The sequence below is a fragment of the Plectropomus leopardus genome, chromosome 20, assembly GCF_026936395.1.
Source record: "Plectropomus leopardus strain MGB_pleo_1.0 chromosome 20, ASM2693639v1, whole genome shotgun sequence".
NCBI classification, from domain to species: Eukaryota; Metazoa; Chordata; class Actinopteri; order Perciformes; family Serranidae; genus Plectropomus; species Plectropomus leopardus.
This window is the reverse complement of record NC_142195.1, coordinates 3,907,513-3,923,589: the sequence shown is the minus strand read 5'-3', so window position 1 is coordinate 3,923,589 and position 16,077 is coordinate 3,907,513. Positions and strand designations below refer to the sequence as shown.

General features: G+C 37.8%; 1 protein-coding gene across 3 annotated transcripts in view; it reads right to left on the bottom strand.

The window, feature by feature from the left end:
• pde8b (phosphodiesterase 8B) overlaps positions 1-16,077 on the bottom strand; it is a 103,828-nt gene that overhangs the window by 62,523 nt on the left and 25,228 nt on the right. For 2 of the 3 annotated variants that reach the window (XM_088070799.1, XM_042508962.2), the window contains exons 2-3: positions 13,277-13,333; positions 2,676-2,866 (exon numbers count right to left, since the gene is read on the bottom strand). In XM_088070799.1, coding sequence (XP_087926925.1) covers positions 2,676-2,866; positions 13,277-13,333 — 248 coding nt within the window. Of the gene's footprint in view, positions 1-2,675; positions 2,867-13,276; positions 13,334-13,428; positions 13,715-16,077 lie in introns of those variants that run through there. The other variant, XM_088070800.1, reaches the window with a different exon arrangement.

The following is a 16,077-nucleotide window of genomic DNA, read 5'->3' as shown; positions in this document are numbered from 1 at the left end:
TTTAATGTCAAACACTCGTGGTAGTCTGAAAACAGCAACAGACAAGAGGCCAGATTATTGTGCTGGTACAAGTTCTTCAAGGAATCACAGTGTAATTTGATGCTTAAAGGGAAAATCTCCAGGAGAAATGTTTTCTTGGAAAAAGATGAAAAGATAGATATTGCCCTCATGCCTTGTACGGGAAGCTAAATAGAGAAGACATGCATAGCTGCAGCCATATTCCATTTGAAGCCTCTGCAACATGGTCCAACAATTCGCACCACTGGTACAAGACAAACCCACCAATGTGACGATTGTTGCTACAATGCCCCGTTGAAGTGACTAAAAATGAGGCCCAACTAAGGATGGGAATCATTCATTTTTATTGATACTGATACCATTATCAAGACTCCTTAATGATCTCAGTTTTCATCCAGACTACTATCCATACTTTTCAATTATCTGTTGGAAAAACAAGGCGACAATATATTTTTAACATAGCTGGTTTTGCTTTTATTGCTTAACAACTGTTTCTTTTATATTGCTAAGAATACAAATTTCTGTCCTAAACCACTTTATTATTTACCTTTGCTTAATAGTTCTACTGGGCTGACCTTGAACACATCACAATGAAACCTTATGCAACTTCATGTATTTAGCTTACTAGCTCTTATTCTGGTGATTTCAACTTACATTTCAGCTGATGGAATTAAGGGATTTTTTTTTAACTGAAGACAGTTGAAGTTTTGCATTTAGGTTTAATCTGATGTGCAATTGATGTATGTGGACCAGTTCTTGGATTTAAATGACGTGACTCATCTCAAGATTTGATGACGTTATAGGACCCACAGGATTCGACAGCAGTACTGATAAGCTCAAACGTTATTGATTTTTGGGTTTTGAAAAAAGCGGAATTGGGTCCTCAATACAACCAGGTTTTGATCCCGATCCCTAGGCCCAACATAGCAATAATCCACTTTTTTTATTTACTTTAGTCGTTATACATGAAGTACCAAGATGATAAGCAAATCCTAACCCTAACCCCAACCTCTAATCCGGGTTAATGGATGTTTGGTTAGATGCCTGAAATTAAGTCTGTGGTAAACACAACCTTAAGAGACTTTAACGTTATGTATGTTCTGTTACATAAAATACACCAATAAATACCACACTTGTAAACTCTGAAGCACTTATGTCTTAAAAAAGGCAGTCGCTAACAAGTGGCTAAAGGAGATTTCACCACACCGAGCTGCGTCGAAGACGTCTTTATAGCCTTGTTGTGATGACAACGTTTAATCATTTAACCGTAGTGTAGTTTGTATAAAGCCTAACGTCAGTTTTTTTACTTCTGGCGATTCCTTTTAGGCTTCAAAAATCATCAAGTAGTGCTCATTTGTGGAGATAATCTTGCTGAGCAAACTGTATTAGTATCAGACATTTATTTACCATAGAGCTTATTTGTGATGATCCAAAATCCAATGGAAAAATCCCATAGGCTTTTTGATGAGGGAACCAGGGTGACTCTAACTTCCACATCCATCTACAGAAAAACATCATACTTGAGGCGCTCTATTAGTGAGGTTTAGAATTGCAGGAACATTGATTTGTGTTACCTTTGGACACAATTGTTTCTGTTGTACACTGATCAGCCAAAACATTAAAACCACTGACGATAAAGTGAGTAACACTGATCATCTCGTTACAATACAATGTTCTGCTGGGAAACCTTGGGTCTAGGCATTCATGTGTCACACTCTACCCACCCAAACACAGTTGCAGACCAAATCCCCCCCCCCAATGGCAACGACACTTCCTAATGGCAGTAGCCCCCCAGCAGACCAATGCGCCATCCCACACCTTCAAAAAATTGCTCTGGAATGGCCTGAGCAACATGACAGAGCTCAAGGCAACCTGGCTTCTAAGTTACCCAAATCCCAATATGACTGAGAATTTGTGGGACGTGCTAGTACCCACCCACACAATCCATAGGACTCAAAGGATTCGCTGCCAACGCCCTGGTGCCAGACACCACAGGAAACCCCCAGAGGACTTGCACCCATGCCTCAACAGGTCTAGAACTAAGTCTGATCCAAGGAGGCCCCACTGTGGATCAGGGGTACTTCTGGGGTACTGGGACATCCCACAGATACTCCATCAAAAAGGGTTCTGGGGAATTAAGAGGCCAGGTCAATGCCTTGAACTTTTTGTCACATTCCTTGGTCCATTCCTGAACTGTTTAAGCGGTGTTGTATGGTGCATTGTCCTGCAGGGGGGCTTCTGCCATCAGGAAGTACTGTTGCCATGAGGGGGGTACTTGGTCTACAGTGGTTTTTGGATGGGTAGAAAGTGTCAAGTGGCATCCACGTGAATGCTAGGTTGCAAGGGTTCTCAGTATAACATTGCTTTGTAGCAAGATGATACATTTCATTCACTTCCTCTGCCAGTGGTTCTGATGTTTTGGCTGACTGGTGTATATGCTAAGCTAACCGGCTGTAGCTTTACATTTACTTTGCAGACACAGAGTATGGCATCAATTTTCTCATGTAATTCTTAGAAAGAGAGCCAACAAACACATTTCCTAAATATCAAACTATTTTTTTTAGCAACCTTTCTAGGCGAAGACGTTCTGCAAATGTCAGTCCGTCAGATATGAAATACACAACTAACCACACAAACAGCAGAGACACAAGGCTCACCGGCACACAGCTTCAGGCTCAAAGTAGCGCGAGTTGCGTCCATCGATGACTACAATCTCATGGTGTTTGTCCAGGAAACACTCGGTGGCAGACTCTGGCGTGCGTGCTATGTTACACCTGAACCCAGCGCGGTCGCAGGCCCACCAGAAGGCATCGCTTTGGCTGTCCTCCTTGGCGAACACCAGCAGGACCTGAGGAGACAAGGAAGGAATGGACGCCTGGGTGAGACAGTGCTGCTACGACGGTGATAATTATAGGATATCTGTGTTAGTAGGTCCTCACTACATTTACTACTCAGACAGGACATTCTCCAGAGCAGCAGACACCAGAGAAGCAGACTTGAGCTGGGACATAAACTTCTAACACCGAGGTTACAGTACTACCACGGCTACTGACATTTATGGGCCCCAATAATACAGTAACTGATGGATCTGCCAAACCTTGTAAGACCTAGAACCTGTTAAAGTGCAAATAGATTGCCAAAACCCCTAAGATGTGACAGCAGCTCGGACATATTTAACTCTTAAACACCCACCTCCCTTTTGTAAAGTAGACTTTTTTTCATTAGGGACACCATATTTTTTAATTAGACTCTTGGCGGGAATTATATCTGGAATATTTTCACTTAAAGGGTTTAATTTGCAGGGATACTACCAATACTTTTTATAGTAAAGGTTAATATGTAAAAATTTTCATTTTGTGTAACTTATGTTGAGTATTAGAAGCTACAGTGAGATATAAGGTTCAAATGTATGGTTATGAATACAAACAACTCTAAATTTGATTTTTTTTGTGGATGGCATGTCACAAAATCACTTTCTGATAGAGAAATAATTACAAATAATGATCAAAAAGTCAAAAACTGAGAAAAATAAAGACATCATACTGACTCAGTGGTTAGCTTTGCTGTCTCACAGTAAAAAGGTCCAATAACAAATTTTAGCCTTTATTCTTTTTTAAACAAGTATTTTTCGAAACGATAAGTAGGTAGGTTTCCATTACATATTTGTGCAAAACAAAAAGACGATTCAAAGCAAACATATTTTGCAAAACTGCAATGCAAACACTTTTTGGGCTTTTCTACGTCACATAATGCAGCAGCAGCTACAAGAGCTGTTATTGCATCACATAACTCTTCAAAAGTTGAACGGATCATCCGGAAGTTTTGAATCCACAATTCCTCTGCGAAATTGTGGACCATCACCTCCCAGAAATCCCTCATATGTGGCTGCTCACCATGCATTTTCATTCGCGTAACATGCCTATGAGGCCTTGGATCGGAAATAATGACGGCTAGTGTGGTGACTGCAATAGAAATAAAGCTGCCAATGTTTTGAACATCCATAACCATGCTTCTTGTAATGTTATCACCAGAGGCGAACTCGCAAAACATCACTCAATGGAAACGCAGTCATTTCGCAATTGCGTTTTATCCACATTTTGAAAATATTGCTTAAGTTTTGCACTTATCTGTAATTATCACCTGTCTAGTGCATTCTTTCCATGCTTTTGAAAGAAGTCAAGCAAATTTGCCCAGGTTTCAAAGGGTCAATGCCCTGAATGTGGCACATAAAACCTTTAAGTTTATCCACTCATAATTATAATACAAAAGTAAAATACATATTTATTTAAATGCAGGACTCAACTAGCAACTTAGTGTTAATACACAGTAATATTGGGACTTAAACATAAATAAAGGATCTGAATACTTCATCTGCAGCTGCAATAGTCATGAAGCCTGAAGAGCACGGACTCGTGTTTTTGATCCCACACTGTGTTTTGACCACGAACACACCAGCCACCTTTGGTACAGTGGTGAGGAAACACAACGGTGTAAGAGACACATACAGTAGACAAGCGCACGCACACACACAGACACACACACACACAGCTGGGCTGCTGCCAGAACCAACAGTACTCAGCTCTGCCTCGCAGCAGCATCACCTCCTGACTCCCTCTAAGGACAACAAAGGATAGAGTGACAGAGGGAGAGTAGGTAGGTGCAGCAGAGAGAGAGAGAGAGAGAGAGAGAGAGAGAGAGAGAGAGATGGAAAAGAGAATGAGTGTGTGGGTGAGATAGGTAGACACCTCATTCTGTCTGTATAGTTTTAAAAACCAGGAGGAGAGTGTTTAAAAGTGTGACTATGTAGTCCTCACCTGGATGCAGGACAGACAGAATAAAATATGGATGTGAGAACAGCAGCAGAAGAAGCAGCAGATGTAAAAGCAGAAGAGGACAGAGTGAGAAAATGAGCTAGTATTGGTGAGTGCTTGTGAAAGTCCACACTCTTTGATCCCGTGCTGGCTTGTGTAACCATGGCACCGCTTTGTGTAACCATGGTGCTAACATGTGAAATTCCACACACACAGCACCCAGTCGACCCCAGGACGACGGCGGCTGCACACATCTCTGACCTGACACCCAAATATGTCACCAGCAATGAGCCTGGTGGGAGGCGGCATTGGTCTTAAAGGAACACATCACCTCCCAAGTGATCATTTGTATATTAATTACTCACACTGAGTTCCACTGAATTTGTGAAGAAAATATTTTTCATGTATGCCTAAACATTAAGAAATAATAACCCAAGAACAGAGAAAATTCTTGATGAATTAAAGTCACTGGGGTCCATGTTAAACAACAGCAAAACTGTATCAAAACTAATATTTAAAAGCTCTCACAAAACTTATTCAGTGCTTTCCTCAGAGCCAGACTCCATCGACAAAAATAGTCATTTTACCTCACTGAACATGGGAGCTGCTGGTTTTACTGCAGCTTCAGTCAGTTAGTTTACATGTGATATTGTGTGACTTTGGTGTTTTAAATATTCAGTTTAGATTTGCAAAAGTCACACAATAACACAAACTAACAAACTGTTTGAGGCAGCGGTAGAGCAGCAGCTCCTGTGTTCAGTGAGGTAAAATTACTGTTTTTGTCTATGGAGTCTGGCTTTGAAGGCTTTGCGTGGATTAAGTTAAATTTAACACTGTCTTTTTGGGAAGTACTAAGCATATGACTTGATGAATGAGACTTGGCTTATACTGCACAAGTTGTGTAAGAGTTTGTATTTGGATGTTTTGATATCATTTTGCTGTTGTTAAACATGGACCCCTATGACTTCATTTCATCAAAAATTTTCTCAATTTTTTAAATTCTTTATTCGCCCTGGAGGCATGTAAGAAACAAATTCAGGGGTGAGTAATTGATAAACATATGGTCCTTTTTGGGGTGATGTTTTCCTTTAATACTTCAACTGACGTCCACACTGCCAAATATGTTTAAAAGTACGGCTGCACTCCATCACACTGACATCATGTTTGTCTTAGACGCACGTGTCCTTGAATGTTACTCACTCTTAATGGGACACAAATCAATGCAGGTTTATACAGTTACCTGATAAGAGCTTCTTTAAAGTGGATACATAATTCTAATTTTAACATACACTGTCAGTCTACGTTTGTATTCTGCCACAAAAGCTTTACTGTCATGGCTGAGAGGCCTCTCTACAGGTGCTACAGATGTTATTCTGTGTGAGGGGTTTGTTTTGTATGTGGAGAACAGAATGCTGCCCAACAGTTCAGCCAGATTGACAAGTGAGAGGGCAGAAAGAGGCAAAGATCACTCTGAGCAATAGCTGAAAAACAATAGAAGAAATCATCAGTGACTGATGAAGAAACTGGAAGCTTAGACTCAAAATGTGTGCAGATTCGAAGAGGCAAAGGTTCTTATTTCACTGTCAAGAGCACAATGTTGCCTATAAGAGGCTGGAATTAGCAGGAAATGTGTTACTTTAACCCTTTGAAACCTGGGCAGACTGGCTTGATTTCCTTCAAAAACATAGGAAGAAGGCAAAGAGCAGCCTGGGAAGATACGACAAAGAACTGAGAAAGAAACAAGTAAGTAAGCAAAGTGACGTCTATCCAGGTTTCAAAGGGTTAACAAAGCTCTTCTACAACTTTGCAATAGGAATATTTGGGATTCAGTAACAATATTCTCCCCCATCATGAAACACTGTGGAAATGCTGACTAAATAGAAATTTCTGTAATTCTTTTGGGGACAAAACTATTTCAGATAATACATTTGGTGTCTGAATTGCATTGTTTTATTTCTGTTTATTATTGAAGGAAAGAAGGAAAACATTAGTATAAAAGCTCTGTCCGTGTACCGTGTGTTTAACTACACAAACACAGTCACTTATTGGCTTCATGGTTTGTATGAAAACACGGTTCAGTACACACTGGCACGGACGCTGATCCCTGATTGCTGCTGTGAGCTGACTCACATTTTCAGAGTTCAGAGGTTAATCCGCCATGTTTGCACACCCAGACCAGATGCCATCTCAAACACAGAGGGGTGTCATTGGGCTAACTAGCTTTGAGCACTTTATCTGTGTGGGAGTGTAACAGATTCAGAGAGTATCAGACAGTCCATCAGGGATGCCGCTATCTTCACTTTGATGCAGTTATGCATCACATACCTTCAGGGCATTTTCTATAAAATACAGATCAACTATAAAGTATCAGCTTATTGACCTTAATTTGTAGACTGTAGATTCCAGTTTTTGCTGTTTGTTTGTATGAATTTTACCTGAAAGAGATCGACACTTTGCAGAATTATTTTGCGTCTTTTCACAAACAGTTTTTGAGCCGATGGACCTATCAGACCGCCTGCTGTTCAAAAACGTTACTTTAAAAAATTAAGAAAGGATTTATACATTTTGTGTGCTTTGCTAAAGCATGTGATAAAACATGTCAAGTTTAAAAAAACAAATAATTTAGGTCAAGGTTTATTTACTGCAGTGGCTTTTTCCAGAGTAGAAATTATTAGTTGATTAATCTATTAGAAAATTAATCAGCATTTTGTAGAATTTTGTAAAAAAAAAAAAAATTCCCATCACAATTTCCAAAAGCTTAATTAATGTACTCAAAGTGATTTAATAACTCATTAAAAACCCAAACAAACAAAGAAAAGTTACTTTTGGGTTTGGGAATTTACTGAATAAAAAAATCACTTTTTATCATGACTTTTTCAATATTCATGCAGAGATCCACTAATCAAGAGAAGATAATGCTCAGATTAATCGCTAATTAAAACAGTTGATAGCTGCAACACTGTTACAATCCTCTGTAAAAGCCAGTAAGTGGACCTCAAGTTAACGTTATTTTTTGTAAGGTTAAGAATGAACTTGTAAGATAAAATCTTTTATAAAAGCCTTAGAGTTATGAAACACACATACTGTATTTGCAGATACTGGCTATAAAGCATTTTAGATATCATTTAAGCTGTTAACCCTTTAACATCCACCCCTAATTTCAGTTGAGTTTAGATCTTTGCAGTAATTTTGGACATTTAGTGTTCAAGGATTTATCACATTCTGCTAGAAATTCTATCTGAGTCATTTTTATAGAGATGATAAGACTCAAGCATTCAACGTTAGAATATTTTTATTACTAATGAATCAAAAAGCTCAAACTCACATTCATCTAACCTTTGTGGCTTATTTTAATGTGAATGACACATCACCAGGTTTGCAACAACTATAGCGAGACAAATATGGGTTGTGGCCAGATGGAACTGCAAAATTCCCAATTTGCAATCAATCAGCTTCAAAATGTCTGAATATTTTATGGTGTGACAACAGTATGGTAGGTTTAGGAACAAAAAGCGCTTCGTTGTTGGGTTGGGGACAGTTAACGGGACATGAAATCTCGCAGGATTTTTCAGTGTTTTACCTAGAAACAACCCAGATTATGTCACTGGTTGCTGCAGCCTACAAACAAATGGTACCATAGCAGCAGGAACATTTCTAGCTACAATTTAAAAACATGAAAATGTGGCGAGACATTGGGGCCTGGGATCTTCTGGGATCTGGAAGAAATCAAGCGGCAGATGCTTGGTTTGAACTGAAGGGTTAAACACAGGTCAGATAAGTGTGGTCACTGGTGTGAAAGAAGTGGAAGAAAAACACAAACTGGCACAACTGGCACAAGTAAATTCATTTTTTTTTTCACCACTTAATTTTCAGTTACTTTGCTAACTTTTACTGCTAGTAGTTTAACCCTTTGAAACCTGCTCGACATCACTTTCTTGTGTTACGGCCGGCTTTTACAGTGTTAAAACCTTTGAAGCTTAAGCTAATTGATTTGATTTCTTTTGAAAATTTATCTAAAAAGACAACAAACAACTTGGCAAGAGATGTCCAGCAAATTGCAAGAAATTAGTAAAAGCTGACAAGAAAATGAACTGAAAATAAGTTTAAAAAAAGACAGAAAAAAGAGAGAGAAAAATATTAGAAAAATAATTATTAAAAAATGATTATTTGATTATATCTAATGTTAATTACATTTGCATTTTAAGCACTTTTTTCCAAGCCATTTCCTTTTTTAAAAAAAAATTTCTTTCTTCTTAATTTTTATTATATTTATCTAGGATTCAGAAAACTATATTCATAGTTGTCATTAATAAATATTTAAAATTATTTTAAAGAATTATTTTCATTTATATGCACTTTTCCCCAGGCCATTTCCTTATTCCTTTACTTATTTATTTACTTCTTTTTGCCTTTACATTTTTAGGTAAAAATCAAGGGAAAACTATGGTTATTTATGATTATCATCATTACACATGTAAAATTATGTTAAAGAATCAAAGTCATTTTTTAGGTCATTTCCTTGTTTGTTTTTAAACTTAATTTTCCTTTCTTTTTTTCCCTTTTTTGTGCTATTTTTTTCAGGTAACTTTCTTGTAACTTTTTAAAAAAAAAATTTTTTTATCAATTCTTTGCTAATTTGGGGTAACTTCTTGTGAAGTTCTTATTGCTGTACATGTTTTTGAAAGAGAATTTAAGCCAGTTGCTTAGGTCAAAGGGTTAAGCTTTAATAACATGATCATATAACTTTCCTAGATAGTTTGAGCATCTTGCTGAAAAAACTGTGGATAAGAAAAAGGATTTATCAACAAGATAAACACCGCAGCTACATGCATGTGAAATATAACGTGTGTTACTGTATGTGTGTAATGAGTGAAAGACATGAATCATGAGATTAGCTGGATGAGGAGGTATCTGCAGAGCCTGAAACTCTCCAGGGCTGTGAGGCGGCAACAGTAAATGTCAAGGAAAACTCTATATATAACCCTCTCCTGCAGAGCATTTTATCTCCCTCTTTTCATCTCCAGGGGAAGGAGTGAAGCGGGAGAGGGCCGGGTCGGGTCACGGATCCAGCAGAACTTTAAGAGAGCACTTTAAGGGTTTTATGGGGCATAGCACAAGGTCCGGGGAGGCTTTTTAATAAAGCCTGTGGTCCCTCCACCTGCCTGTACGCTGCCACAGATTCCTTGAGCGATAGTTTTTGGCAGGGGGGGTTGAATAAGGAGGAGGACGAGGGCTAAGGGGTAGAGCAGGATACTGTAGCTCGGCGTGAACATGAGTGGCATGCTTGGCCTCTCACATCACCGCGCTGGAGCAGGAACTGAGCAGAAAGCCCTGGAGATTGCTCAAACACAAGCAAATTAAATCAAATCGCCTCATAAAAGAAGCTAATTCTGGAGGTCGGAGCTGGCAGAGCGAAGTGTTTTACCTGCATCTCAACCAGCTGGTAACCTCCAGAGTTTCGTTGTTACATAAGGATAAATCTGACTAGCACATGGCCTAATCCCCCAGCACAGGATGAGCATGGACAATCCCTGACTCAGCCCGGCCTAACCTTGCAATATTCCAGAGTTCTTGAGGGGGAACATGAGATCCCAGCAGGACTGATACGACAGGGTACGGACAGGGTGTCTGTAGGCAATAAATCAGACACCCTCTCAAAGCCCAGAGTGTTCAACTAGCTCATCTCAGCAAATAAGTCATACAGTGGAATACTGTGGATTCCAGTGTTGGGAAGCTCCAGATCCATCTTTAGTTTTACTGCAGGGTTCATACAGGCATGAAAAACCTGGGGATAGAATTTGCAAATAGCAATTTCCAGGCCTGGAAATAATTTGGATAACTAAATATACTCAGAAAGTTTTGGAAAAGTTATGGAATTTTGTTTTATAAACCTGTATGATGAGACATGATGTGTTCAAGGATGATTATTTCTGTTTTTACAGTTAAATGGTGTGATTTTTCAGGATTTAAAAAAAACCCCCAAAAACAAATCATGCCTGTGGCCCCACGGGTTTTGGAAGGCATATTATCAAAAAATGTTTAAAGAAAAAATAAATTTTCTGTTTTTACAGTCTCTGGCTATGATAAATGGTCTGATTTTTAAAGGCAACATGTCTTTCAAACTTGACGGCCCCTTGGATTTGGAAGGCATACTGTCAAAAAAAAATTTAATAGAAAAAAAAACAGCTAAATCCTTTGTTTTGAATAGCCAAAGAAAAAAAAAAGAAAAAAAAAATGTTTCTTTTAAAAAATCGTCCACAATTTCTAAAGAAAAAAAATTTCCCCAAAACCTTTTCTTTTAAAATGACCAATTTTTTTAAAGAAAAAAAATCAAAACTTTAAATCAAAACAATCAAAAAATTAAGAAAAAAAACCCCTATTTTTTAAAATTTAAAAGATAGTTGTAATTTCATTTAGCATTCTCCACAGAAATGAATAAAATACTGAGATAAGGCTACTGCTTTTTTGTCAAGGTTTTCTTGCACCCATTAAAAGCAAGGAGGCCTCACAAACCCCTCCTGACTTCCAGGGTCAGGACTTCCAGGTTGAGAACCAGTTATTTAGCAATATGGTGAAACTTAACATTTCTTTATGTTTCAACAACACCGCGGTCGACATGTGGTTATGTTTAGACACAAAACCCACTTTGTTACTGTAAGGAAAATATCCTGTTTGGGCAAAAAACATCTGCTATGCTGTCACAACCATGGCTGAAAATGCTGCAATGTCTCCCTAAAAAATCCCAGTTTTGTTGTTCTTGAACAAAAGTCTGCAGCCTGGCAGATGTCTAATTTTGGCCCACATCATAAACATTAGAATCACATTATTCAGGGATCTCTTGATGGCCAGTGTGAGCACAACCTGTTACAATGTTTATATGGACACCTGACTTTTGTTTTAAGACAGAAAAATTATGACCCTATCCTTTAAGATTGTACTCTCAGTTTATGTAAACATTCTCCTGCAATGCACGATGGCAGGTGGAAGATATTTAGGTTAGCAAAACCATTTCTAACATACTTCAAATCCAGCTACAACTAGGAAGCTGATGTGACTGGTTTTCCCAGTAGAAAGATCATATTTACAGAAAATCTCAATGTAACCCGAGCACAGCATCAGAGTATTACCAGTCTTACTGATGATCTCTCTTAAGTTTAAATGACACATTTTGTATTAACAAAAACTGTAAAATGAATGCTTTCTCCTACATTTGCTTCCTTCTTTTGTCCTACACTTTCTCCGACATTTGAGTTTAAGACAGTCGTATTGCTAAAATGTTCCTATTCTCATAGTTGTGTCTTGAGTGCTATTTGTCTACTGAACTAAACAAAGCAAAAAAAAAAAAAGAATACAGTACCAAATATCAACAATATTTGAAAGAAAAATGATATCATTTGGCAAACACTGGGGAAATAACCAAATCATTATCGTTTGTGTGGAGCTAATAAAATTGGTTAAGCTATTAGCAGAATAATGATCAAAAATGATGATAAATTAATTTTTGCTTTGCTTTTTTCCCCCACAATTTTTGCTTAAAAATGACACATATTCTTTGATTCCAGAATCTCAATTTACTTAATTTGCTACTTTTATTTGTCTTAAATCATTATGAAGTTAATATTTTGGTATTTTTGTACTTTTGGTCAAACAGACCAAGATATTTGAAGATGAATTATCAAGTTACTGCAAGTAGATACATGATCCTATTTACAGTGCAATTTGTTCAGTTTTGATATATATATATTTCAATTTTCATCCCTCAAACTGATTTTTAAATGCATTTAAAATTTAGCACCGGATATGTTATGCAAATGTATTATCAGGCAAAACAGTGGTAGGAAGATCAGAGGCACAGCAAGCTGCAATTGTAAAATCGCATGACATAAGACCTCCTCCGGGCAGTCAGTTGTTTGCATGAAAGGCTCTAAAATGTGGAACACACTACCAACCAAAATAAAATTACAAGATACTAAAAGTTTTAAAAAAGAAAACGTTTTAACCAAAGTGTTAAAGACTGGCTGAAGCAAAATCAGAGATGTGAGCTTTTTTAACTAGTTTAAGTCTTTCAGTTGAATGATGTAACATTGACATTTGTGTCTTTTTCTCTTTTGTTTTGTTTTACTGTAACTGCATATTGAAATTCGATGTAATCTTGTTATTGTACGCACATTATTGTATGTAACCTTAATACCTTTTTTTTCCTTTACTAAAAGCTTAACTAGGGACAGGAGTTGGATACTAGAAATAGCTATAATCTCTATATGTGAAACATCGATTACTAAAGCTTGTTTGTAACAGGCTGAAGTTGTACTACGTTAATTCGCATTGTCCCTACCAAAAAAAAAAACAAAAACTATGTAAATAAAATGTTCTAACTGGCTTCTTGCATTTGAACATTGGGTCCCTAAACCATCACAAAAATAATATGATAAAAATCTGTTTCATACCTGAATGGGCTCTTGAGTCAGTCTCATAGGTCCCACACATTCTTCTGTAGCTGAAACCTGCAGGGGTCACAAAAGACGAAATGTCACTGTCACAAACCAAACACATACAACACACAAAGCTAAAACCAAAACAATCTGTGAACACTTCTTACCATTTTACCATTCATGTCCAGAAGCATATTTGCATAGTTTTTCTTGCCCAACCTGGCTAACCCTGTTGCACTTCAACACTTTTAATCTTCCTCTTTCACTTTTAAGAGTCCATTCAGCAATGAGAAAAGTATTTCCTTGCAAAACAGCAGCAGCCTGCTAAAACAACAAATATCTGGCGTCTTTACTATGGGTTCAGAGATCGCCTCTCTGTAGTCGAGGGTATTTACATGCAGTATTAGCCGCCCAGAATGGAGCTGTCCACTGCAAACCTCTTTAGAAGGTATTAGCAGCCAGCCGCAGATTGAACTCACAGGTTTACTTGCATAATCCTCCTGCAGGAGCATCACACACTGAGCTGTATATATGTGTGTGTTTTCGCAGCCCGTCTGGGCAGCTTCAGCAGGCCTCTTAACCCCATGCGTCATTTCTGGTGTGAGTAAGCAACTCGGCTACATGTGCATGCTTTGAGCATATGCGTGCACACACATGCTTATACCACAACTACACACACACACACACACACAATACACACACACACACACATATAGTCGAGGCCACTTTAGCTTTGTGTGTCATGCCCAGGAATTAACCATCTACCTGATGGTTATTTCTGAGCATGTTCTGTTTGTGACTCATCTTTCTTTTAAAATTTGTGAGAATATGTGGTTTTTGCCGCTAACGTGTTGGTAAACACATACTCCTAATCCACAGCGAGATGCACCAGGTTGAAAGAATTCTTTACCCTCCCCAAAAAGGCAATTACTCAGCCCATGTTACCTTGAATACAAGAAGAAATCTTTGTTTTTCTCACATGCCTTTGGAGAAGGACGACTCCAATAAAGGGAGAAAATTGTTGAAATTAAGTCATACGGGTGCGCTTTTAAGGCTTTCACAAGCTATTTGATCCTTTGAAACCTGAACAACTTAGTTTTATTTCTTTCAAAAACATGGAGGGAAAAAGCAAAATAAAACTTGATAAGAAATGTCCCACAAATTGCAAGAAATTGCCTAAAAATTACTATCACAAATCACAAATGATCAAAAAAGGGGGAAAGGGTAGAATAGTCTGGAAAATTATATTTCTTTTTATATTTAAAATTATGTTACAGAAATCTTATACAATATATTAAGAAATGCATATACATATATGTTTGAATTTCAGCCCTTCCCAGGTTATTTTCTTGTTTGATTTTGAGTTATCATTTTTTTGCTTATTTTTAGGTCATTTTCTTGTAATTTTTGCCAATTTTTGTGCCATGTCTTGTTAAGTTGCTTGTTCTCCCCATGTTTTTAAAGAACTCAAACCAATTTACTCAGGTTTCAAAGGGTTATCAACAGCAAAACTATATCATGAATTTATTTACAAACCCTCAGCTCATGCAGTATAATCCAAGTCTCTTCCTAAAAAAGACAGCCCTTTCTGAGGCGGAAAAGAACTAAAAGTGGAATCTATGCCTCCTCTCTTCAAAACCTGACTCCATTAAAAACAACAGTAATTTTACCTCACTGAACACAGGAGCTGCTGATCCACCGCTGCCTCAATAGGTAAGCTTGTTTGTGTTATTGTATGACTTTGTTTAATCTGAACTAACACCAGAGTCACACAGCAACACTGACTAACTAACTGATTGAAGCAGCGGTAAACTAGCAGCTCCTGTAATCAGGGAGCTAAAATCATTGTTTTTGTCAATGGAGTCTGGCTTTGAAGAGAGTTTTGTTAAGTTACAATTTAGTGCAGTTTCTGGCAAGAACTGTCTGTTTGGGGAGTACTGACCATACAACTGGACATGAGATGTATGAGAGTTTGGAAACAGATGTTTTGATAGATTTTTGCTGTTGTTAAACGTGGACCCCTATTACCTTAGTTCATCCAAAAATGTATGTGTTTTTGAATTCTTCATTCACTGTGGAGACGTGAGAAAAGCAACGTTTTCTTTCACACGTTCAGCATAGCATGGTGTGTGTAATTAATATTATCATGGTCATTTAGTAGGTGATGTATTCCTTTAAGGTCTCTTTCAAGCTATGGCGTGTCCCAAAAACAAAGAGCAGAGATAAAGAAAAAGGGCGAAGGGGGATTTCTGCTAATTCTACATAAGGCGCCAGATCCATGATAACGAATGCTACGCACAAGCTCTTCTCAGTTACTCAGTGTGACTAAAGCGGTGAGGTCGACACGAGTTGTGACTCAACTACACACCAGTATTATTTGTCAGTTGTAATTAGGCTTAGAGGTGGACACACACACCCACATCCAGTCTCAACCAGCCACCAACCAACCACTAACGTTATCAAGAGCTTTTGGGTGCTACTCTTGAAGAAAAAGCTTCATTTTGAGTAACAGGCCTTTACATTACTTCAGTAGCGTAATATAATAAGAAGAAATGTGCAGCATTTGTGAGCATTAGTGTTGAGAATATGATTTTATGCAAAACTGCACTGCACTCACCATGACTGAATATACTGACATGTAATCTGATATGAAGTGTGGCAGTGAAAATGATTATTTCTTAAATCTAGGGAAAAATGAAAAAAATATATATAATTAACATTTTTTAAATAATTAAAAGTATTTAAAAAATTATCTTTATTTTGTCAGCACTTTTTCAGGTCATTTCCAGATTTTTGCGGAAGTTTTTTCTTCTGTT